At 39.6% G+C, this 27,384-nt stretch overlaps 1 protein-coding gene across 1 annotated transcript in view; it reads right to left on the bottom strand.

The window, feature by feature from the left end:
* Positions 1-470: 470 nt before the first annotated feature.
* The window catches only part of LOC120534479 (zinc finger protein 585A-like), a 349,597-nt gene continuing 322,683 nt past the window's right edge, over positions 471-27,384 (bottom strand). Inside the window, exon 5 of the mRNA XM_039762072.1 lies at positions 471-1,283. Coding sequence (XP_039618006.1) covers positions 569-1,283 — 715 coding nt within the window. The 3' untranslated portion in view covers positions 471-568. The remainder of the gene's footprint in view (positions 1,284-27,384) is intronic.

Raw genomic sequence — 27,384 nt, 5'->3', positions numbered from 1 at the left:
TGGTGGTTGAGATGAAACTTACCAGAGTGGAATGGATTTTGTATACGCATAGACATTTCAGTATCCAAGAGTGAGGTGCACTGTCATATACTGCTTTTTGGTAATCAGTCCATGCCACACTAAGGTTTCTGACTTTTACAGCATTTCTTGATCACTTTGTCCAGTAGTAGGTGGTGTTTAGTTCCATACGAGTTTCTTTTGTTTCCTTTTGGTGTTATTGCCATCAAGGTGCTATTGTTCAAGTGTATGCAATTTAACTCTGTGTCTATTGCTGCAAATAGTTTGTACATGGTGTAGAGGCAGGCTATTAGCCAATAATTTCTTTGGAATATTTGATTGTTTGGATTATGATAGCATGAAAGTTGTCCCTGTAGTAAGCCACTACTCTCGGAAATAGATCCCTGAAGGACTACGTATGTTACAGAGCTGAAGAACCAGAACGGAGAAAGGAGGGAAAAGAAGTCAAAAAGTAATCTTAATAACTACTCAAGTCTTGATAAGCACCTTTACATGGTAGCCTTTCCAAAGACACTTTGGTAGCATTGCAAGTGGTCCTTGTAGTAAGCCACTATGTCTTTCCGGTGTGAATTCTGATGTGTCTCTGAAGATTACTCCTGCGACCGAATTCTTTCCCACATTGATTACAGCCATATGGCTTCTCTCCTGTATGAATTCTATTGTGGCTCCGAAGTTCGCTACTGTGAAAGAATTGCTTGCCACAATCAGAACAACAAAATGGCTTCTCCCCTGTGTGAATTCTGATGTGTCTCTGAAGATTACTCCTGCGATTGAATTCTTTCCCACATTGATTACAGCCATATGCCTTCTCTCCTGTGTGAATTCTTGTGTGGCTCCGAAGTTCGATACTGTCAGAAAATTGCTTACCACATTCAGAACAGCAATATGGCTTCTCCCCAGTGTGAATTCTAGTGTGTCTCTGTAGATCGCTCCTTAGAGAGAATTGTTTTCCACATTCAGAACAGCAATGTGGCTTTTCACCTGTGTGAATCCATTTGTGGATTTGGAGATTGCTAATTTGTGAGAATTGTTTTCCACATTCAGAACAGCAATACAGCTTCTCTCCAGTGTGAATTCTAGTGTGTCTCTGTAGCTCACTCCTTACACAGAATTGTTTGCCACATTCAGAACAATGATGTGGTTTATCACCTGTGTGAGTTCTTTTGTGGATCTGGAGATAGCTGATTTGTGAGAATTGTTTGCCACATTCACTACAACCATACGGCTTCTCTCCAGTGTGAATTCTAATATGTCTCTGTAGACTACTCCTTTCAGAAAATTGTTTGCCACATTCAGAACAGCAACATCTCTTTTCTCCAGTGTGAATTCTTCTATGTTTCTGAAGAGAACTCTTGTACCAGAATTGTTTGTCACACTCAAGACAGCAGTGACGTTTGGTTCCTGTAGTAAAAAAAAAAGTTTTGTTTTTCAATCCACTGTCTTATTACTGATACTGAGTTACAACATTCAATTCTGTAAATGGTGATTGAAATTCTGGACAACATTCAGTAACTCAAGGAAATTATGCATTTTCAGATAACTAAAATAGGCCATTGTTTTGAAAATACAAGAAGGTAACTGCAGAGAATTAAACAGGTTTTCACATTAGCACATTATCCTGATTAATCAAGTTAAAGCAAAACATACTATATCAACTGGAATTGAGCAATATACGAATTTAAGAGTTAATTGTTAAAGGCTTGTAGTTTTTCTTTTTTTTTTTTTGGAGTCAGGAAACACTGTACTTGCCTGCTCAAGGCTAACTGCCTGCTTCCAGCTCCAGCAGCTTAGCCCTTGTCAGTGTAGCTGCCTATGATTTTAGCCTTACGGGATGTTGGTTATTATTAACTAGCAAAATACCCATGCTTCGCAGCGGAGAAGTAGGGTGTTAAAGAAGTTATGAAAAATAAAAGGAAACATTTAAAAAATAACATAACCTGATTGTCAATGTAATTGTTTTGTAACTGTTATGAGTGTTGCTGTCATCATGGATTTGATTACCATTATTTCTTTCAATCAAGTTCGTATTTGGAGGACGTGTTGTTTTGAAGTTACATTCTGTGTTTGTCAACCCGTTGTAAAGATAACTGGTTTCATTCATTGAAGTGTTCACTACGTAGATCGCTACTCGTGAATGTAAGATGTTTAACAGGCATTCCCGGTATTAACTTGTGCTAAATGTACCATGGTGTGACGCAAGGGGAGCTGACTGTAAAAAGGCAAGAAGGCGCATATTTTGAACGAAAAGGCAGAAGACAGCGAAGGAGCGGAAAAGTAAGAAGGAAAACTGTTTTTAATAAAGAGCTAGGAAGGTGAATGGTAAGAAGCAGCCAGCGGTAAAGCAAGGAAGACTTCGTAATAAGGATGGTTTGGTGCACGTAGAAGGTGTAACAATAAGATTATTAAGCCTTATGGTAATGTTCTCGCACGGAGGGTTTAGAGAGACGCACTGGGAGAAGTATAATCTGAACCTCTCTACAGTTTCATTTATTTTCGGGTTGTAATGTTCATCAAATTTATGTATCATCTGGTCCAGTGGCAGACCGTACATTTCACACCTAGGCCTTCAGTAGTGCTTCGTCTGAATCAACCCGACCCTCAAAAACTAATTTATGGTTATACCATCTTAATATGCAGAAATACAGTATAAAGAGCTGCTGCATCGCAGATAGATAACTCCTGTAGCCACAATAAATGCCTTTATTAATTAGATAAACCAGGGGTGAACAAGTTCCTTTCTACTGCAGCTATAGCCGCAATACACATAAAAAACATCAATAATAACTCGTAAACTTGCAATATTATTTAGGAAAATCGCAACATTTTACTCACCAAAAATTCACATTATTTGTAAACAAAATCTATCCTCCTCTCTTTCCTCAAAAACAGTTCAATTACTCTGTCGTACAGATTATCAGTGCGCTTCAGTTCATTCAAAAAATTCCCTTTCTATTGCCATGGAAGCTAATGCTGAAAGTCGAACCTGCCCTGTCGTATTTCTGGCATAAGTTTTAATTCGCTTTAGTGCTGAAAATGTGCACTCGACAGAAGCAGTGTATACGGGAATGGTCACCGCCAAATATACCAATGAGTACAGCTGCCCCATGCTCTCATTCAGATTTTTCTGATGAAGGAAGTCCAGGAGATCAGTGGGTGATTTTCCTGCAAAATCATCCATGGCATACATTACAGTCAGTTCTGTTTTTAGCCGAGACAGATCAAAAACTGCTCCGTGGCTCTTGTGTTAAACTGGAGAAGGCTGCATGCGGGAAATTTTTCTTGTATTCCCGAAACTTCTGGGGGTCGAGGAGCATGACAAACATCAGTTTTTCGTGGTCTTGAAATCTGGTCTGAGTCTGGCGAATAATATTATCCAGAATCCTGCCATGGAGTTGGCAGTAGTGCGCGCAAGGATCTTGCGCTCGGAGCTCCTGTGGTGCATTCAGTGGCCTCAATCACCTGCATCGCGTACTTATGTGCCACACAAACAAGTCCCTTTATTTTCAGGTGATCCATTGGCCCACTCAGGGCTTTCTATCATGCTGTAGGCAATGTGTTAGAGGACCCTCAAGATAAGCTATATTATTTAATCCAGTATACCAGAGGCTCCCCTCAAGACATGGTTAAGGGTGTGCCCGAATGCCACCAAGGCTAGGCTATGCAGAACCCAGAAAGCTACTTGACAATTACTATAGTGATCAGATATACATTGTCACACGTGTGCGCATGGGAGGCAGCTAAAGGTGGAAGAGTAATTCCATGCCAGACCAGGAGGTGGCAGAGTGCATTGACCTTTTTACTCACTTTCTTGCAGACTGTTCACGGGAAATTCAGCCTGGCCCTTATGATGTCCCTTCCAGGTCTGATCTTGATAACGTCTCTTCTGGTTCCGGACAGAATAACATCACTTATGGCTCTGGACTCTTGAATGACATCACTTGGGTGAAGAACCCATGACTGAAGAGACTTCCAGTTCTGGCCCTTTCATGATGTCACGTCCGGGTCTGAATCTATGGAAGAGGACCCTTCCGCTTCCGCCCTCGATGACCTCACTTCCTTTTCTGGCCTGTAAAACCACCATATTCGACTAAATGAATCAGTTCTGTTTTGGACTCCGTTCTGAGCACATCAGTGTTAGCAATTTACCCATCTGCAGCCAGGGAATATTATATGGGTGACCACCTCAAACCTTTTTATGATTATTGTGTTGCTTTTTGCGACAACATAGCTGACACATATCTAGATGAAGCACTGAAATGGCTTCAAATAAAACAGAATGGTGGCACAGCTGTGAGAGACTATGCAACCTTTCTAAGCCATGGATTACAAGTGACATCAAGGGCCTTTTGAACCAGAGGAAAAGAGCTTTTAAAGGCGGTGATCAGCATGAGCTCAAGTGCATGCAGAAGGAACTCTGAGTCCAGCTCAGGGCGGCAAAGGAGCGGTACAGGAGAAAGCTGGAGCAGAAGTTGCAGAATAACAGCATGAAGGAAGTGTGGGATGGAATGAAGATCATCACTGGCTGCAGTTCAAAGCGGGGTGCCACCATCGAGAGAGAAGTGGAGAGAGCAAACCAAATGAACAACTTCTTTAACAGGTTTGACCACCCTAACCCACTCTCACCTCGGAGTACTGCATCCTCCACCCATCCTTCTACTGATACCAGCATAGGAGAGAGTTTCCCCCAACCCACAATTACAGCAGCACAGGTGAGCAGAGAGCTGAGGAGACTTCATGCCAGCAAAGCAGTGGGTCCAGATGGAGCATCGCCACGACTGTTGAAGGCCTGTGCGCTGGAACTGGGGAGTCCTCTACAGCACATCTTCAACCTGAGCCTGGAACAGGGGAGAGTCTCAAGGCTTTGGGAAACATCTTGCATCACCCCAGTCCCAAAGGTATCACATCCTAGTGAGCTGAATGATTTCCGGCCTGTCGCCCTGACGTCACATGTGATGAAGACCACGGAGCGGCTGCTGCTTCACCACCTGAGGCCACAGGTCCGCCACGCCCTCAACCCTCTGCAGTTCGCATAACAGGAGAAGGTGGGAATGGAGGATGCCATCATCTATATGCTACACCGATCCCTCTCCCACTTGGACAGAGGCAGTGGTGCTGTAAGATTAATGTTTCTGGACATCTCTAGCACCTTCAATATCATCCAACCTCTGCTCCTTAGGGATAAGCTGACAGAGATGGGAGTAGATTCATACCTGGTGGCATGGATTGTGGACTATCTTACAGACAGACCTCAGTATGTGCGTCTCGGGAACTGCAAGTCTGACATTGTAGTCAGCAACACAGGAGCGCCACAGGGGACTGTACTTTCTCCGGTCCTGTTCAGCCTATACTTGTAAACATCGGACTTCCAATACAACTCGGCGTCCTGCCATGTGCAAAAGTTCACTGATGACACTGCTATTGTGGGCTGCATCAGGAGTAGGCAGGAGGAGGAGTATAGGAACCTAATAGGACTTTGTTAAATGGTGCAACTCAAAACACCTACACCTGAACACCAGCAAAACCAAGGAGCTGGTGGTGGATTTTAGGAGGCCCAGGCCTCTCATGAACCATGTGATCATCAGAGGTGACTGTGTGCAGATGGTATAAATCTATAAATACCTGGGAGTTCAGCTGGATGATAAATTGGACTGGACTGCCAATACTGATGCTCTGTGCAAGAGAGGACAGAGCCGACTATACTTCCTTAGAAGGCTGGCGTTCTTCAACATCTGCAATAAGATGCTGCAGATGTTCTATCAGACGGTTGTGGTGAGTGCCCTCTTCAACGCAGTGGTGTGCTGGGGAGGCAGCATAAAGATGAAGGACGCCTCATGCCTGGACAAACTGGTGAGGAAGGCAGGCTCTATTGTAGGCACGGAGCTGGACAGTTTGACATCTGTGGCAGAGTGATGGGCACTGAGCAGACTCCTGTCAATAATGGAAAATCCACTGCATCCACTGAACAGGATCATCTCTATCTATCTATCTACTAGTTGTATGAACTATTTGTACTATATTATTGAAGCTCAATTTTCTTTTACAAGATAAACACAGATGGTTTGCCTACAGAGTTCAAGAAAGGGAAGATAGAAGGACTGGTATAGCCAAGCTAATTACCTTTTTCACATCGGCAAGCTAAAATATTGCAGAAACCTATGCATGGAAGTACATCTCAAAGCAATGTCTACAGAGAGGGAAAAAATAAGAGACAAGGGAAAGTTTCCCCTGAATAGTGGCCAGAGAGGAGAAACCAAATTTGATACAGCTATCACCGATGTTGCTGAAAAGGGGACTCAAGACAACAAGTCTGCAACAGTTGCCTGCACATTTAAAAAGCCTTGTATATTTTGCAGTGACAAGCACATTCTTGCAGAATATAGTAAAATCAAAGACCTGCCACACAAAGACAGAACTGACTTTTTAAAATCTAAATGTTTATTTTTTTGTTGTCTCAAACAGGGGTACCTTGGTAAGAATTGTAAAAAAAAATGAAATGTCAGATATGCTCTTTACAGAACCTGGACATTTTTCTAGATGACAAATTGGACTGGACTGCCAATACTGATGCTCTATGCAAGAAAGGTCAGAGCTGACTATACTTTCTTAGAAGGTTGGCGTCCTTCAACATCTTCAATAAGATGGTGCAGATGTTCTACCAGACTGTTGTGGCGAGTGCCCTCTTCTACGCGGTGGTGTGCTGGGGAGGCAGCATAAAGATGAAAGACGCCTCACGCCTGGACAAACTTGTTAAGAAGGCAGGCTCCATTGTAGGATTAAAGTTGGACAGTTTAACATCTGTGGAAGAGCGACGGGCATTAAACAAACTCCTGTCAATCACGGAGAATCCACTGCATCCACTGAACAGTGTCATTTCCAGGCAGAGAAGTAGCTTCAGTGACAGACTGAGGAGATCGTTTCTCCCCCACACTATGCGACTCTTCAGTTCTATCCGGGGGAGTAAATGCTAACATTATTTAAAGTTATTGTCTGCTTTTACATGCATTTTTATTACTATTTAATTTAATATTGTTTGTTTTTTTTTTTTGTTTTTGTATCAGTATACTGCTGCTGGATTATGTGAATTTCCCCTTGGGATTAATAAAGTATCTATCTATCTATTTATATCTAGTAAAACCATATGCAGTGAGACAACACCCACTAAGGAGGAAACTGAGAAAGGAATCTGTGTGCTTACTGGGGCTGGAGAAGAATATAAACTATACGTGGTCCCTGGTAGGGTAAAATCTAAGAAAAGCAAAAGGTATTGTAGGAGGAACACGGGATGGACAGGTATCACCGGAGGAAAGTTGGGAAGATTACTTCCCCAGACGGGAGGCCCCAAAAGTACAGAAAGACACCCCGACCAAGAGAGGGAAGGAGGTTTCACCTGGACAAGGAAACCCTGAGGGATGGATTGACACCTCAACCAGAGGAGATTATTCCGTACCCGGGAGGGAAGCCTCAACTAAATGGACAGGCACCCTAACCGGACATGTACTAAATACCTTCCCTGGCCGGGACAAAAGAAGAGGACAGGGAAGGACTGTCACAATGGGCTATCAAGTAACCAAAGACACTAGATGGCAGCAGCCCTCCATGATGGTGCCCATTCAGGAACCAGTGGGGAATGCTAGGAGTAGTAGTCCAGCAACACAGCCCTGCCGGGTTCCATGCGTGCCACAATGGGGGCGCTGCAGGAAGATGTGCTCCCCAGAATATGGGACTTCTGTATGACCTGGAAGTGCTTCCAATGGGCAGCAGCCCTGGCACCGGAAGTACTCCCGGGTCCTCAATAAAGTGGACTGCACTACCTTATCCAGGCAAGTTGGAGCTGAGAGGAAAGAAGACAACACTCAACTGGAGGAGGGCAGTACGGTGGTGAGAGGAATTGAAAAGTGACTGTGGAATAGAGAAAATTTGTGCTTGTGCTACTTTGTGGAGGTATTGTGGTGAATAAAAAACATTTTTTATTTGAACCAGGGACTCTGTGTGTGTGTGTGTTCATGTTGGGGTTTGGGGCACACTGATGCCTGGTTTCCATCACAGTATGTAGAAACATACGCCTTTATAGACCCTGGTAGTACAGTAACAATTTGTACTGAAAATCTACAGAGACAGTTAAATCTTTGAGGAAGAAGAACTCGGGTATTTCTCAGAACAATGGGTAACTGTGATACTGGCTCAAGAATGCTAAGAGTACTATTTCATCTGATTTGAGAGTCTGTGGACTCAATGATAATTCATACATTGATTTGCCTAATGTCTTTATTTCAGTGGACTTAGAAAATATTCCATGTCGAGAAGACATCGAGAAGTGGACATATCTTAAGGATGTATGTCTACCATTCACAGATTCTGAAGTTGATCTTTCAATAGGTATCAACAACTCCAGTATTCAAGCTGTGGCAAATTACACCTAACAGAGGAGGTGGCTCTCATGCTGTGAAGATTGCACTTGGATGGATTGTTGGTGGGCCATACAAGGAAATAGATGACTTTGCAAAGCACAGAGGAAAGCTGCCTAAACATTCAATAAATGTTGTGTCAATAACTGAAATAAAAGAAATGTTGCATCAATGGTACAATTCATATTTTCCAGAGCGCAGCTGTGAAGAGAAGGAAGAAATGTCACAGGAGGACATCAAGTGTATGCGCATAGTCTCAGAGTGTGCAAGACTGATAGGTGGCCACTATGGTTTAAATCTGCCTTTAAAAGATGAATCACTTACAATACCAAACAATCTCTGTACTGCACAACAGCGTGCTACTGGACTCAAAAGAAAACTAAACAAAAATTCAGGTATTCAACAAAGACTATAAAACTTTCATGAGAGACAATATAGAGAAGGGTTATTTATGTGGTCAAAGTACCCAAGAAAAGCCTGAATCGAGTGAAGGCAGAGTGTGGTACATTCCACATCACCGTGCGTATCATCCAAAGAAAAATAAGATTTGAGTGGTCTTTGAATGTACAGCTACCTTTCAAGGGATTTCTCTTAAATAACTGAAAGGTCCCGACTTACTGTAACTAATGCACTCATTGTCATCCTTACAAGATTCAGGGAGGAGTCAGTGTCATTAATGGCAGTCATTAAATCAAGTAAAACTTCCAGGCAAAGACACTGATCTCTTATGCTTTTTGTGGCGGCGTGAAGGTAATCGAAGTAAAGACATGAATGAATTTAAAATGACAGTACATCTTCTTCATACAGTTGTGCTTCTTATGCTTTGCATAGAACAGCCAAAGGTGCAACAAAACCATTTCCTGAGGAAGCCATTAACATTGTGCTCAATAATTTATTTGTAGATGACTGCTTAAAGTCTTTGGCAACAGAACAGCAAGGTAAAAGATCTCCAAGCTGTATGCTTCAGAGGGGGATTTCACTTCACCAAGTGGGTGAGGAACAACAGAGCAGTTTTATTGTCTATCCCTGAAGAAGGCAGAGCTCTTGAATAAAAGGTCTGCTCCCAACAGAACAAGCCCTGGCCATCCAGTGGTGCACAGAAATGGACAGTTTCAAATTTCAGATAGAGTTTCAAAACAAGCCCAGTACAAGTATTCTATCTGTTGTTACTTCATTTATGAACTTACAAGAACATTAGAACAGGCCATTCAGCCCAACAAAGCTAGTCAGTCCTATTCACTTATTTCTTCCAAAAAAACATCAAGTCTTAGTGTCTAGCACACTACTTGGTAGCTTCTAGCACCCGCTATATTGGCAGCAAAGCTTATCTTAAGAGACTTGTGCAAAGAGAAATATGTGAGTGGGATGAAGAAGTGGAGCAAGTCAAGCAGATTCAAAAATGGATGGATGTCAAACAGTTACTCGGAAACTAAAATATGAACAGATGTATCAAGCCTGTATGGTTTGGAACTTTAAAGTCAGGACAAATGCTCCACTTTGCAGATGCCAGTGAAGATGTATATGGCACTATCACATGCCTTCTCTCAACTACTGAAGAAGGCAAAAAACATTGTTCACTCCTCATGAGGAAATCAAGTGTGGTGCCATTGAAGCATATCATAATTCCAAGACTAGAGCCAACAGCAGCCATTAAAGCAGTCAAAATGGCCAAGATACCTCAAATACCCCTGCAATGATTTAAATTTTGGACTGGCAGCACCACAGTGCAAAAATACATTTCAAATGAAAGCACTCGATTTAAGACCTTTGTTGCCAACAGTATCTCAGTGATCAGACATCATTCAGGGCCTTCCTAATGGAAGTATGTCACGTCTGCTCAAAATCCAGCTGATCAAGCATCAAGAAGACTAAGCCCAGAAAGCTTTCTCAAAAGCACCACATGGACACAAGGCCCAAGTTTATTATTGAAGCCAAAACATAAGATGCCAAAAAGACCACATCAACTGAACGATTCACTTTCTGAAGATGGTCCAGGGATTAAAATCTGTACCGTTAACACGACAAGTGTAGAACAGGTTACTGAACCTGTAATCAAACTCGTCAGACCTACTTCTCAGAATGGCTACGCTTAAAGAAAGCTGTGGCTTGGTTTCTCAAGTTTAAAGACATACTGCTCCACTTAAAAAATGAAAGAAAGGCATTTTAACTTGACCTGAAAGTAACCCAGAAAAAAATAAAATAAAATAAAAAAGCTCATCACAGAGCGCATGGAAAAGTACAAAGTGACCTTAAAACCAAATCCGATTTCTTCAGAAGACTTGGCTAAAGCTGAATCAGAGCTTATCTGCCTCAGTCTGTTACAAGAATTTCCATAACAATTAAGGACTTAACTAAAATGTCCATGTAAAAAAAAAATATATTGGATATCTCAAGCAAATTCATCTATCAGAAAAATCATTTCAAAGTGCACAACATGCAGAAGATACAAAGCGAAGGCAGGTGTGAAAAAAATGGCAGATTTACCAGAAGATCGTCTGTTACCTGACCAACCACCTTTCTCTAATGTTGAATTTGATTATTTTGGTCCTTTTCAAGTTAAGAGGCAAGAGTCTAGTCAATAGGTATGGAGTAATTGTCACTTGTCTAACAATCAGAGCTGTACACATTGAGATTGCACACAGCTTGGACACCGATTCTTGTGTCAATGACATATGTCGACTTATTTGCAGAAGAAGACGATTTAAAATCATGCACTTGGATAATGGAACAAACTTTATTGGAGCAGAAAAGACAGCTATGTGAAGCAATTAAAAACCTTAACTAAGAAAAAAATTGCAATGACACGATGAAGAGAGAAATCAAATGGATTTTCAATCCACCATCAGCCTCACACCAAGGTGGTGTATGGGAAAAACAGATCAGAAGCATAAGAAAGATTCTAAACTCAATACATACTTAACCAGCAAACACTTGATGATTAAAGTCTCCAAATAGTAATGTGTGAATTTGAATCAATCATCAATAACAGACCCCTCACAAAGACATCAAACGACCCAAATGATTTGGAGGCACTCATACCCACTGCTACTGAAGAACTCAGCCTAAAATGCTTCCTGGTCTCTTTCCTAAAAATGACTCAAAGACATTGGAAACATGTCCAATACATAGCTGGAAAAGAAGGTCTAAATAGTATTTGCTAATACTTCAAGAACGCCAAAAAATGTCTTATACCAAGAAGACATTCTGAAGCAGGAAACACTGTTTTAATGGACATCTTAATCAACTTAGGAGCCAGCCATCATCTTCTCTAAATATAAGCTCTCTTCTAATTCTTTCATTTGCAATGTCTTCTAAACAACGTTAAAGCAGCTATGGTAATTGGAATAGTTTGGCCATTCTGTGCACCATTATATTTTTTACAGAATGATTACAATCAAGTGAATTAAATTTGTAAATGATATACAATTAATTTCAGTGTATTTGATAAATCCCGTGTCATTGATGCGAATCTGAAAAAAAGGGAGACCACACAGAAACAATAGCACTGCTCAAACGCAGGGTGCCACCAATTTGCAAAATTGAGAAAAACTTGCATATGCATTGTTTGAGGCTGCCGTGAAAATGTACATGGCTTAATACCAAGTTAATTTATATACATCTTGAAGTGTGCGTGGAAATGGGCCTAAGCAACATTTTTGTGGTATTGCACCGTTTATACATTAAGCCCCCTGGTGAATACCAGTAGCGTCATGACCTGTAGTACTAGGGTGTTGTGCAGTGTTAGCCATTATGAATGTAGTCAGAAGCCAAGCAGAATGACCCATTTTATTGGCTAACTCAAAAGATTACAATATGCAAAATTTCAAGGCAACTGAGGCCCCTTCTTCAGGCCTCGAAAGCTTGCATATTGTAATCTTTTGAGTTAGCCAATGAAAGTTGTCATTTTGCTTGACTTCTCACTACTGTCATGACTTGGCAAAGCAGACAGGTGATAGATTGGTTACTAGCTGAGAAAGAAGGAGTTTGTCAGATAGTTTGAGACGAGTGCTGCATATTTATTCGGTATTACACTACAAGCTATGAGCCAGCTCAAGGCACATCGGTTTCTACAATATAACCTAAGGAACATTATGCACTAGCAAGACCACATCTGGAATATTGTGTGCAGTTCAGACGCAACTCTACAAGAAAGACAAATCAGCACCTGAAGCTGTGCAGAGGATAGCAACCAAGTGCATCCCAGGACTTAAGGACATGTCCTACTGTGACACACATAGAATTTAACCTGTTTAGTCTCAAGCAGACAAGACTACATGGGGACCTCATCCAGGTAGGTATTTAAAATTTTCAAAGGCATTGACAAAGTTGATTCAGCAAAACTCTTTGAGCTTAACAGTGAACCACATACTCAAGGACATCAAGTAAATTCAGGACAAAACCCAGGAAGAACTTCTTTACACAAAGAGTTGTGGGACTCTGGAAGAAACTTCCAAGATATGGAGTTGATCAGAAACCCTGGGAATCTTTAAGAAGAGTCTGGATAAGAAATTGGCACAGCTTAGCTATTGGCTAAACAAACGGGGTGACAAATGGACTGAATAGTCTCGTATTCATTTGTCCGATTTCTCATTCTCTTATGTTCTAATTGTGCCTTGTAACTATGACAAGCATTTTATTTCCTTTCAGCCCATATGTGTAATGGATAAATATGTTATGCATTTGTTTAATTAGTTAAGGTGTGCATTTATGGGAATTTTATTCATTTTGGTATTTTAGAGTCACTGAATGGTTAGCCTATAGAATGTCATAATGTCAATAAAAAATTAACAGGTAACACTTTTGGTCTGCAGTTCAAATGAAGAAATACCAAGGTTAACACTTCAATAGATAACATAAGCCTTCAATATGTCTGGTTATTTAGGAGGTCAGCAGCAAATACTAATATATATATATATATACTGAGAAATATAAATAATGATTGTTTTTTGTTATCAATTTACAAAATGCAAAGTGGGCGAACAACAGAAAAATCTAAATCAAATCAATATTTGGTGTTACTACGTTTTGCCTTCAAACCACCATCAATTCTTATAGGTACACTTGCACAAAGTCAGGGATTTTGTAGGATTCTAGTCAGGTGTAGGATCAACCGATTATACCAAACAGGTGCTAATGATCATCAATGTCCCACGTAGGTTGAAACACAGTCATTAACTGAAACAGAAACAGCTGTGTAGGAGGCTTAAAACTGGGTGAGAAACAGCCAAACTCTGCTACCAAGGTGAGGTTGTGGAAGACAGTTTCATGTCATGGCAACATTGAGCACAGCAACAAGACACAAGGTAGTTATACTAAATCAGCAAGGTCTCTCCCAGACAAAGATTTCAAAGCAGACTGGGGTTTCAAGATGTGCTGTTCAAGCTCTTTTGAAGAAGCACAAAGAAACGGGCAACGTTGAGGATCGTAGACGCAGTGGTCGGCCAAGGAAACTTAGTGCAGCAGATGAAAGACACATCGAGCTTATTACCCTTGGAAACTGGAAGATGTCCAGCAGTGCCATCAGCTCAGAACTGGCAGAAACCAGTGGGACCCTGGTACACCCATCTACTGTCCGGAGAAGTCTGGCCAGAAGTGGTTTTCATGGAAGAGTTACAGCCAAAAAGCCATACCTCCGACGTGGAAACGAGGCCAAGCGACAAAAACATAGGAACTGGGGTACAGAAAAATGACAGCAGGTGCTCTGGACTGATGAGTCAAAATTTGAAATATTTGGCTGTAGCAGAAGGCAGTTTGTTCATCGAAGGGCTGGAGAGCGGTACAATAATGAGTGTCTGCAGGCAACAGAGAAGCATGGTGGAGGTTCCTTGAACATTTGGGGCTGCATTTCTGCAAATGGAGTTAGAGATTTAGTCAGGATTAATGGTGTTCTCAATGCAGAGAAATACATACATATCCATCATGCAATACCATCAGGGAGGTGTATGATTTGCCCCAAATTTATTCTGCAGCAGGACAATGACCCCAAACATACAGCCAAAGTCATTAAGAACTATCTTCAGCGTAAAGAAGAACAAGAAGATCTGGAAGTGATGGTATGGCCCCCACAGAGCTCTGATCTCAACATCATCGAATGTGTCTGGAATTACATGAAGAGACAGAAGGATGTGAGGAAGCCTACATTCACAGAAGATCTTTGGTTAGTTCTCCAAGAACAACCTACCAGCCGAGTTCCTTCAAAAACTGTGTGCAAGTGTACCTAGAAGAATTGATGCTGTTTTGAAGGCAAAGGGTGGTCACACCAAATATTGATTTGATTGAGATTTCTCTTTTGTTCATTCACTGAATTTTGTTGATTGATGAAAATAAATGATTAACACTTCCATTTTTGAAAGCATTCTTGGTTTGCAGCATTTAAAACTGGGTGATAGAGATAGAGATATATATATATAGAGATATATATATATATATATATATATATATATATATATATATATATTGTCACTTACTTGCAGAGTAGGAGGCGGACAGATTGAACGCACCTGGGAACATATTAGCGGCAGGGAATGGTGGGGTACTAACTTTCTCCCTCTGCTTTCTCATAGGAAAAAGGACCTTCCTCCGTCATAAGCCGGGTTTTGACCGCAGTGCGGCACTTCCGCCCTTCCTCCGCCATCTTGCCCTGACGTCACCAATCCCAGCCTCCCTCACGGTCCTTCCCAGCATTCCTCCACTTCCGGCTCCTCCGCAATAAAATGGCCGCGGACGCCATGGTTCGGCGTCGCGTTATGAACTGTTTTGTTTATGATTTTGACCCAATTAAAATACCTAATTTCTGCACAATATACGGGGCTGGCGAACCCCAAACCTTTATGCGTGTTTTGTCCTAATTCTGGGATCATCAGGTGTACACACTCACTGCACCCCCTCTCGGAGATCGAAACGAATCACACGCCATGGCGCAACGTAAAGAGGCTTCACCTCTGACGTGGACATCCGAGGTTTGATCTCCAAGAGGGGGTGCAGTGAGTGTGTACACCTGATGAGCCCAGAATTAGGACAAAACACGTGAGGAAACGGAAAAAGCCCCTCGACATTTTACAAGCTGGACAGTCTGATAGGAGACTTGCATTCTTCCACAATTAAATCCTAGGCACTAAAAACTCTTTTAAACACTGTTCACACTTTTCACCATAAAATATTAGACTTACTGCAAAGTTTCATAAAAAACACACAAAACCTCTCTTTCACACACACTTACTTTCCCCAGACTGCTGTGAAGGTGATGGCTGATCTTCCTGAGTTCCCGCAGATGACTTTTCCTTAGTACTCCTTGTGTCAGACCTCACCTCAAGCTCAGTACAATCCATACTTCTTTGTCTGTGCATCTCAATGCTGACAGATGTCTCTTTGGCCTCTTCTTTAATATCTGCAGTTACAGGTTCATAATCCTCATCCTTAATGCTGGGACTCTCCTTGTTAGGGTGGACAGACTCCCATTCACAGTCCTCCTTTTTAATATTTACAGACATTAACTCCATTGTCCTTATGTCAGCCTCACATGTCTCCTCTTTCACATCCATCTTGGTGTTACAGTTAATGGCAACTGTGTCTTCCTTGCTGTTGGAAGAACACAATTTAATTCACACATAATTGTACCAATTCAGGTAAAAAGATATTTCAATTTCTTACTATAGCACTAAATCAGTTGTAGTTTATGTCAAGTCAGGCAGTTTAAAGAAATCACATTACAGCATATTAACAGGAACTCATCACTCTTCATATCGAGTGTGGAGTGAAAGGACAACAGACTTGAGCAGGCCTACCAGTATTCATTACTTGGCCTACGCGTATTGTCTTGAAAAGTGTTGAATGGCTGGCAACTGGATTTTCTTCATATATTACTTTAATGTAAGAAGAGATTAATGAATTTCTGTTACATCTTAGTAGAAATAAAGGAGTAGCATGGGATATATTAATACAAATCTAACTGATTTGACTGATGGGTTTGTATTTCATTAAGTCAACAAGTAACTTGCAGGGCTGCCCGCCGGCTACATGAGGGTTTGCTGCCACAGCATTGTGCTGTGGTTATGGAGCCTGAAATAAGGAGACACAAGTGATGGGACATGCGAGTTATTAAATGAACACCGGGATGCTTTTTATTAAGATGTTCTACACAAATGATTTGCATCCTGCATCCCTGAACATCCAACCTCAGCTTTTTACTGGTGAAATGATTACATAACACAAAAAATGGACTTTTTGAATATTTTCCTCCCTAAATCTAAAAACTAAAATATCCAGCATCCTGCTTAGTGAACGTGTAAGTAAAATATCCAGTAAAGCAGTGCCATTGTGGATTCTGAATTCATTCACTTAATACTCACCCACTCAATGCAATTATCAATATTATTAATATGAATGGCTTGTGTTCACAGAAATTTGGACACTACGGTTTTAAAACCCAAAAATGATCATGTAAAACAGAGGCATTAGACGTCAACAGAAGGCTTAAAAACAAAGCTGGAAAAAAGCATTTGATGATTTGAGTCGTTATGAATGTGTGTAGACTTTTCTTTAAAATCTCCAACAAAATTTCAGCTCTGTTTTCAATAACTCAGAATAAATCTTTATATTGAATGGTCTCCTCTTGCTGAACTAAATGTTCCACATCAACACAGAAAATATTATTTAGATTTATATTCAAGATGAACACCCCTTTAAAACTGACACCTAGCGGAGGGGGTTAAACTGGGTGATCTGGTAGACCAGGGGCCTCATGTATAAATGGTGCGTATGCACAGAAATGTTGCATACGAATGTTTCCACATTCAAATCGTGACGTATAAAACCTAAACTTGGCGTAAGGCCACGCATATTTCCATGGTAGCTGATACCCAGTCGTACGCAAGTTCTGCGCTCGGTTTTGCAGACTGGCGGCACCCAGCATCAAAGCAGTGCTACTGTTCCTGTGTGGTTTCCCTTTCTTTTTTAGATTCACATTCCTGATGCGGCTTTTTAAATACACTGAAACTAACCGAATATTGTTTATTAGTGTAATGCATCTTATTGGAATTAACCAGTAACAATATAATGGTCCATGGAATAGCTAGTATTCCAAATACCATAACTGCATTAGCGTTGTTACTCTCACTGCACCTTCTTTTTCTTCTTTCAGCTGCTCCCTTTAAGGGTTGCCACAGCGGATCATCTTTTTCCATATTACTCTCACTGCACCACTCGGAGTATTTATATGACTGTATCTGAGTGGTGAATTACAGCAGCAGCTGATCGGAAAGAGAATTATCTGTATACAGCTTCAAGGAAATGCTGTCTCAGCCACGGCAAAACTCTTCAGAGCCTTTCCTGTACGGACCTTGTCAGTTTCATCACAAGAACTCTAAATGCACTCAATCAGTCCATCATGTGCTCCTTGTAGAACTGTTTGTACTTATAAGTACAATTACCTCATTGTAAACTTGCACTACAGTTATAATATTACACAACCTGCGCCACTTTATAAAGCGCGTATTTACATATGATGGCGATATCATTTTTAAGATGAAATGCAGCAAAATATGTTGATTATATTATACAGATAAAACTTTAACTTCATTTAAATAATCTGTATTGTTAATAATTAAACATGTGAGGACACGGTGTCGCAGCGCTAGCTAGTTCACGGATTGATCCTACCTTGTTCTGTATTCTTACTGGGCTGGTGTGACACTGGAAGGATAGATAGATAGAATAATTAAACATGTACTATGACAATATTTCAATGTTCCTTAAAAGTTTTGAAGAATCGTTGTTGTCTGACTGTAAGCCAAGCTTACAGGTGGCTTAACGTCTATTACAGAGCTGATTGTGTGGCGATTGGGTATTTGGAGAAAGAAAAGTAAGGACAGGAATTGGAGGTTAGTACGTTTGAAAGACGGTACTGCTGCAATAATTTCATCAAAGGTCACGCACAATCACTGCACCACCGTGTTCTCAAATTTAATAACATGCTTTCATTCCTATCATCATGAAAATGATATCACATATACATCTCAGTATTTTAATTATTCAGAGAGCTGTAATATTACGAATGTAATGGACTCTGTGTCCTGCCAGAGAAAGTGCGGAAGCACGTAGTGATTCACTCACATACAGCACATAGAAGATCAAATACAAAACAAAGCATTTAACGTGCTACTTTAGTTACGATGTGATTTCAGCAACTAGTAAATTAAACGATTTATAAGATGGAGTTTATGATGTTCTACTTTAATGACAAAATAAACTACGTGATTAAAGTGGAAATTTTGAGATTAAAATTGACATTTTGTGCTTTTTTCCCCACTGTGTGCCTATTTTTTTTCTCTGTACCCTAATAAGCTTTTATACGACACTCAGACAGTGAGCTACGACTCACCTTTTTACGGTGACTTTGATATCTGACAACTTCTTTTTTATTTCAGGCACTGTGCGACTTTGTGAACTTGAGCTTTCGAGTTTCTCCGACACGCTATGTCACTCGATCAGCTTCCTTTTGTTGTTTATACCACTGTTTAAACCAACAAATAGTATGTTTTTCCTTTGCTTCATCTTGGTATTCGCTGAAATTCTTATATTTTCCTCTGTGCTTTTCCCATTGTCTTTTCACAGAAGGCTGCGCTTAAGAGCTATTTATATTGTTTTGCATATTCAAATAGGCGTAATTCTGGGAGGAGACGAGGCGGGACAGCAGGTTTGGGATTTACGTAGCGTTAGATCGTGGAAGTTTGCATATGCACAGATTCCTGCATCTAGATTTGTCTGTGTGTATGCACATTCCAGCTTTTGTGCTTATGCCATGTTATAGTGCGAGTTCTACGTACGGCGTTATGCATGAGGTCCCCGGGTGACATTCTTTTTGCAATGTTGAGTAAACGATTAATATGTTAAAGTTACTCACCGACAGTAACTTAGTCCACCATTTTAATAAAAAATATTATTTTCATTATCATTATCATCCTACTTTTTGTAAACATTGATTGATTTGTATGGAATGATTACAATAAAATTAATTAAAAAAAAAATATATATATATACACACTGTAATACACTGTATATATATATATATATATATATATATATATATATATATATATATATATAAACTGCTCAAAAATTAAAGGAACACTTTGAAAACACATCAGATCTCAATGGGAATAAGAAATCCTCCTGGATATCTATACTGATATAGACTGGGTAATGTGTTAGGAACGAAAGGATGCCACATCGTTTGATGGAAATGAAAATGATCAACTTACAGAGCCCTGAATTCAAAGACGCCCCAAAAATCAGAGTGAAAAAATTATGTGGCAGGCTAGTCCATTTTGCCAAAATTTAATTGCAGCAACTCAAAATTGTATGCAGCACTTTGTATGGCCCCTGTGTTCTTGTATACATGCCTGACAACATCGGTGCATGCTTCTAATGAGATGACGGATGGTGTTGTGGGGGATCTCCTCCCAGATCTGGACTAGGGCATCACTGAGCTCCTGGACAGTCTGAGGTGCAACCTGGTGGCATTGGATGGACCAAAACATAATGTCCCAGAGGTGTTCTATTGGATTTAGGTCAGGAAAGTGTGGTGGCCAGTCAATGGTATCAATTCCTTCATCCTCCAGGAACTGCCTGCATACTCTCACCACATGAGGCCAGGAATTGTCATGCACCAGGAGCCAGTGTACCAGCATAGGGTCTGACAATGGGTCCAAGGATTTCATCCTGATACCTAATGGCAGCCAAGGTGCCTTTGTCAAGCCTGTAGCGGTCTGTGTGACCCTCCATGGATATGCCTCCCCAGACAATCATTAAACCACCACCAAACTGCTCATGCTGAATGATGTTACAGGCAGCATAATGTTCTCCATGGCTTCTCCAGACCCTTTCACTTCTGTCACGTGCTCAGGGTGAACCTGCTCTCATCTGTAAAAATCACAGGGCACCAGTGGTGTATCTGCCAATTCTGGTATTCTGTGGCGAATGCCAATCGAGCTGCATGCTGCTGGGCAGTGAGCTCAGGGCCCATTAGAGGACATGGGGCCCTTGGGTCACCCTCATGAAGTCTTTCTGGTTGATTGGTCAGAGACATTCACACCAGTGGCCTGCTGGAGGTCATTTTGTAGGGCTCTGGCAGTGCTCATCCTGTTCCTCCTTGCTCAAAGGAGCAGATACTGGTCCTGCTGATGGGTTATGGACCTTCTATGGCCCTCTCCAGCTCTCTTAGAGTAACTGCTTGTCTCCTAGAATCTCCTCCATGCCCTTGAGACTGTGCAGGGAGACACAGCAAACCTTCTGGCAATGACACGTATTGATGTGCCATCCTGGAGAAGTTGGACTACCTGTGCAACCTCTGTAGGGTCCAGGTATCGCCTCATGCTACCAGTAGTGACACTGACTGTAGCCAAATGCAAAACTAGTGAAGAAACAGTCAGAAAAGATGAGGAGGGAAAAATGTCAGTGGCCTCCACCTGTTAAACCATTCCTGTTTTGGGGGTCATCTCATTGTTGCCCTCTAGTGCACCTGTTGTTAATTTCATTAACACCACAGCAGCTGAAACTGATTAACAACCCCCTCTGCTACTTAACTGACCAGATTAATATCCCATAAGTTTCATTGACTTTATGCTATACTCTGATTAAAAAGTGTTCCTTTAATTCTTTTGAGCAGCATATATACATACATATACTGTGTGTGTGTGTGTGTGTGTGTGTGTGTGTGTGTGTGTGTGTGTGTGTGTGTGTATAGACTAGCAGAATACCGGCCATGGCAGATAGTGTGTTAAAGAATTAATGAAAAAGAAAAGCAAACATTTTAAAAATAGCGTAAGATGATTGTTAATGTAATTGTTTTGTCATTGATATGAGTGTTGCTGGCATATATATATATATATATATATACACATATATATATATATACACATATATATATATACACATATATATATATACACACACATATATATATATATATACATATATATATATATATATACATATATATACATATATACACATATATATATATATATATACACACATATATATATATACACATATATATATATATATACACACATATATATATATATATACACATATATATATATATATATATATATACATATATATATATATATATATATATATATATATATATATATATATACATATATATACATATATATATACACATATATATACATATATATATTATATATATATATATATATATACACACACATATATACATATATACACATATATATATATATACACATACACATACATATATATACATATACATATATACACATACTGTATATATATACACACACACATATATACATACTGTATATACAACATATACATATCTACATATATACTGTATATACACATATATATACAAATCTACATATATATATCTACATATATATATATATATTAGGGGTGGGACTCGATTAAAAAAATTAATCCAATTAATTAGAGGCTGTGTAAGAATTAATCTTGATTAATGGTATGTAATCAAGACACGTAAATTTGCCCCAAATCGCAAATGTTTTTTTTTTTTTTATTTAAAACGGTTTTAGTGGGCTTACAGAATCAAATAATAGACATGGACATGAATATTGTAAACTGAAGCTGTTTTAATTTCTGAAAAAAAGCCTTTAAACTGCATTTGAATTCAAAACAGAAACAAAAATATCATCCCTGGTTAAAATTGGGCAGACTTAAAAATAAAGTGGTAGTTTAAGTACTTTAAGTACATTTTCAGAATAGTATTGTCTTTAAATAATAATAACCAAAATTTCAACATAAAGTGCAGTTTTCTTCTTAAAAAAATAAGTCAGAAACATAAAAGGTAATTTGACCAGCTTACTCTTTAAACTCTGAGTAACATTAGCCAAAATTATTTTGTACATTAGGCTAAAACAGTGTGATCATTGAACATTTTGTAATTAGATGTATTTAGAATTACTAACGGTCACGGAAGTCCAATGATCCCCAGTAAGAGCCACAAAGTCCGCTTTCTGTAATGCATCTAATTTTGCTTGCTTTTCAGTGTGCACAAAAAACCATGCTTTTATCAAGGCTTACTCGGGAGTCGAAATGATCAGTCGTAGGAACGCGCTTTATTCCGACTCTAACATTTTTGTAGCTGTGATGTGTGCATCAGTGTAATGGATGTACCAGGAAATCATGCATTGACAAAAGTTCCCGTTTGCTTGGAATTGAAAGTGTGATTAAATGCGTTATTTTTAGCAGCGTTATGGAGTACATGCATCGAAGCTTCTCAGCTGTGCTTGTGCTAAGAAAGGGAAAATTTTAAAATAGCGTAACATGATTCTCGTTAACCTAATATTTTTCATACGTCCCAAACCAAGGAGATCTGCTAAGGTAAAATGAATCGGTAGCGCGTACATAGTCAGTACATCCCCTCTCGGGAATCGAACCTCGAATGTCGGCGTTAGGCTAAGACTCTACAATTATACAGCGTGTGGCTTGTCTATGCTAAAGTATGTATTGTAGATCGGGTATATATATACATTTATATATATACCCGTGTATCGCAGTGGAGAAGTAGAAGTTATGAAAAGAAAAGGGAACATTTTAAAAATAGCGTAACATGATTGTCAATATACAGTAATTGTTTTGTGAGTGTTATTGAATGTTGCTGTCATCAAGGATTTGATTATCATTATTTCTTTCAATCAGGCTCGTATTTGTAGGATGTGTTCAAGTTACATTCCGTGTTTGTCAATCGTTGTAAAGATAAGAGGTTTCATTCATCGATTAGTTCCTTACTGCATCAATAAACAGCTCGTCTTCCTTTTTATCTGTGATGTGACAAACTGCATGCACGGTTTTTTTTTTTACACTGTCTTCCTTTAGCAGGACATTCACTTTTTCCACCGTGTGCTTTGTTTCGCAGTAGCTGCACTTATGAATATGATTGTATGTATAAGGCGCTTCATATTTTTTGCTGCCTTCTCAATTGTGTAATTCGGTTTTGTTCAGCACTCTTTGGAACTGTTGCTTTTGTCTGTGCACTCGCGCCAGTTCCGTGAGCAGCTTGGTGTTCTTGCATCGAAGGTTCCCAGCTGTACTGGTGCCATCTCGTGTAATGTCAGCTAAGACCCGGCACTTAAAACTTTCTCTCGCAGTTTCAATGAGTTTGTGCCAAACACCACCCTGACCATCTCATCTTCCTCTGCATAAGCACAGTCCTTCACCCGTGAATATTTACCGGCAGTGTTTGTATTGGATTGCGCTGATGGGCGGCCTTATATGGGCAGGCACTAAATTACAAGCGCTAGTGGCAGCCTGTCTATGAACTTAATTTAATATAAACTTACGGTTCACGCCGTGCTTTGTTTCCGCAGTAGCTGTACTTATGAATATGCTTGTATGCATCATTTGCTTCATAATGTTTTTCTGCCTTCTCAATTGTGAAATGGCGTTTTGTGCTGATCGCTGTTTGGAGTTCTTCCTTGTTCTCTACGTACTTACGTGGGAGTGATGATGTCACCGAAACTCCGCCCCAGCCATCTCCAACTCAAGACTCCATTACATTATATGGGGAAAAATAGCTTCCAGTTATGACCCTTATGCGTAGAATTTCGAAATGAAACCTGCCCAACTTTTGTAAGTAAGCTGTAAGGAATAAGCCTGCCAAATTTCAGCCTTCTACCTACGGGAAGTTGGAGAATTAGTGATGAGTCAGTGAGTGAGTCAGTGAGTGAGTGAGTGAGTGAGTGAGTGAGGGCTTTGCCTTTTATTAGTATAGATATATATACATACATATATATACACATATATACACATATATATATACATATATATATACACATATACATATATATATATACACATATATATATATATATATATATATATATATATATATATATATATATATCATTTTCCTATATTTTATTATTTAGGAATTTCCTCCAATACTTCTGAAAAATATGCATCAGGGGCTTATATACTGTATGTCTTTACTAAACACTTTGGGCATTTGCGGATATGGGTTATCTGTTCCTGGAGATTTGTTTGATTTAATTTTTGTTTTTACTAATACAATGCCGAAAGAACTGCATTTTGCCAATATTTCTCTTGAACTGCCTTTTAGTGTCCTTCATAACAGTTGCTCTCATGCTCTAATATATTTTACAGTTAGTGCTGTAGTTATCTCTCTTATACACCTTACGTGTCGTTTTTTTTAATTTCCTTTTTATTCATGCAAATTAGTGGTGCAACGGATCAAAAAACTCACGGTTCGAATCGGATCACGATTTTAAGTCACGGATCGGATCAATTTTCGGATCAGCCAAAAAAAACAAGACAAATTTAACTCTCTATTTATTTAGTTAAGTATTTTTTGCCCATTAAAAAACATTCAACTCAAGACTCATTCCATTCAATTATATAAATACAAATTAGGGTGCAATATAGGGCATGATAACTATTTCCTTTAATGTAGATAAATAAAAAACAACTTTAAATGCAATTTAAGGCATCATTGCTTATTACTTTGAACATGGAGAGAGAAATAAAAACTAGCTTATGTCCACATCATCAAAAAAGAAGAAAGCAAAGCAGACCTGAGCTTATAATTTCATTTTTTTTTTTTTTCAGAAACATGAGGATGTCTACATTTTCTGGGGAAAGTGTAGATCTCTTTGCTGTAACTATGTCCCCTGCTGTTGCGAACACCCTCTCGCTAGGCACTGAAGTGCCAGGCACGGTAAGCTGGTGTCTTGCCATTGTGGCAAGGTGAGGGTATTTACATTCGTTGCTTTTCCACCAAGTCAGTGAATCACCATCGACTGGAGTTGCTGCCTCATACGATACCACCTCCTCTTTGATGGTTTCAGCAACAGCCTTGCTAACCATGCCCTTCTGTGCAAAGGTCTCGCCAAAAAGCTCCGCCATTGCCGACTTCTTTTGTGGAGGAGATGTCTGCTCCTGATGTTGCTGTATATTGACGCTGCAGGGAAAGTTACGTTCTTGATTAAAACTTTTTTTTAAAAAAGATGCTGGAGGTTTGTCGAGCTACTCTGCTCCTCTGCTGAAACTGCTACCGCTGTGCATGACCACGCGTATGAAGCGGCAAACCGGAAAAAAGTTGAGCAAAAATGCGTGAGAGAGGTTGAATTAGTGTGCGAGAGAGAGACAGAGTTAGTGCGCGAGAGACACACACACAATACGGTGGGACTTTTTTTTTTCTCGGATCTTCGGATCACGTGCGTACCGAACCGTGGACAGGAATCGGTTCTGATCACGCATCAACAATGATCCGTTGCACCACTAATGCAAATATTGAGAAATTAAATGAAGCTGACAAAACATGAACTATCTTGTGTTCATATGTTGGCAATGAAATAATCAATCAATTTAAGAATCACTGCATTTTTTTCATACGGTCCCAGATTTTTCTGATTTGAGGTTATAATTAATTATGATAATAGATAAATGTTATAAAATGAGGCTTTTATATACCATGCAAATCTGATCATCACATTTGACGTGCCCCTTGACAAAAAGTCGTGTAATGGGACATTAGCTTATAGGCTTTAAATGTGATATGAGCTGTGATTCTCAATCTTGTAAGCTGACATGATGCAGCAACGAGATCCGTGACTTTGACTGGAAAATTTGACATGTCTCATGATAAAAAGTCCCGCAATTTGCCATCGGCTTAAGTAAGTTTCACTGCAATTGCTAATTTTATAAAAAAAAAATCTACAAGACCACCTACCTCTTTCTTTATTTCTTTCTTTCTTGCAAGAATAACAACGCAGCGGACAGAAGCCCTCATTTGAAGCAATTGTGTTGGAAATCGTGCGAGGCTTCGAAGCATTTATTTGACAGGTACCTCTCTGTTAACATCTGCTGGTCATTTGTATTAATGTTACAAAAACTCATAAAAAAAAGTTCAATGACATCTGTTAACATTTTATTTTTCTCTGCTAAGGATTGTCGGCGTCGAGATGGGTTCGTTAACGGCCTCCAGTGTCTGATAACTAAAACGATAATTTAACCCGACAGGCGGAGTTTTAATAAAACAAAAGGAGTCCCCTCGCTTATAGAGCCCGGCTGTTTTTTTAAAATATCCCCCTTTACTTTTTATCATTATTATGGATATACATTTGTATATACTTTAATAATTCACGAGGGGAAATCTCAGTGCCCAGTATTATAGCTGCTGATATTAATATTACTATTAGCCCTCGTCTTTTCTTGAGATCGCCTTTACTTGACTGTTGTTAAATTATAAGACGGTATCACTCCATCAAGTAAAGAAATATTTCCTTTATCAATATTTTGTATTGGTTATTTTCTGGAGCTCGTAATTAACGAGTTCGCTACGATGAAAAGTCCCCGATACAGTCAAATCTGTCACAAGCGTTGATCTTGTCGTCCTGTGGCTCTACGGACTAACGTGGCTGCTTTTCCTGTTCTGCGCGTAGTAGCAGTTTTGAGAGATAATGTGAAAGGATCACGTAAGAGATCTCAGTTCTATTCTAGAATCATATCCACTTAGAATCGCCATCAAAAATGCAGTAACTAATTTGCGGAAGGCAGCTCGCATAATTACAATAATTAATCTTCTATTCATTGCCACTTCAGGTCTATGAATCCTGCATTGTAAAGGGTGATTAAAACCACACTGTGGCAGAAATTGACAATACATATTAGCCACAGATTTGAAAATCACTAAATACTTACAACGTTTACAGAGGAGTTTCCTGTGTACTGTCGCAATGGCTTCAAGAACTCCTTAGTGAAGCGTCTCTCAGCCTCTCTGAAATGATCGAGATGAGGCACGCAGAATATACTCATCACATATTACACTTTTATACCACCTCCAGTAAACTACAAATGGCTTTTCTTACGTATTCATCGTTTTAAATTGGAACAGAGGCAAAAAAAAAAAGCAGGCGAGTTTATATAAACTAGA

The sequence above is a fragment of the Polypterus senegalus genome, chromosome 8, assembly GCF_016835505.1.
Source record: "Polypterus senegalus isolate Bchr_013 chromosome 8, ASM1683550v1, whole genome shotgun sequence".
NCBI lineage: Eukaryota > Metazoa > Chordata > Cladistia > Polypteriformes > Polypteridae > Polypterus > Polypterus senegalus.
The sequence above is the reverse complement of the archived record's forward strand: the minus strand, read 5'-3'. Positions and strand labels throughout refer to the sequence as shown.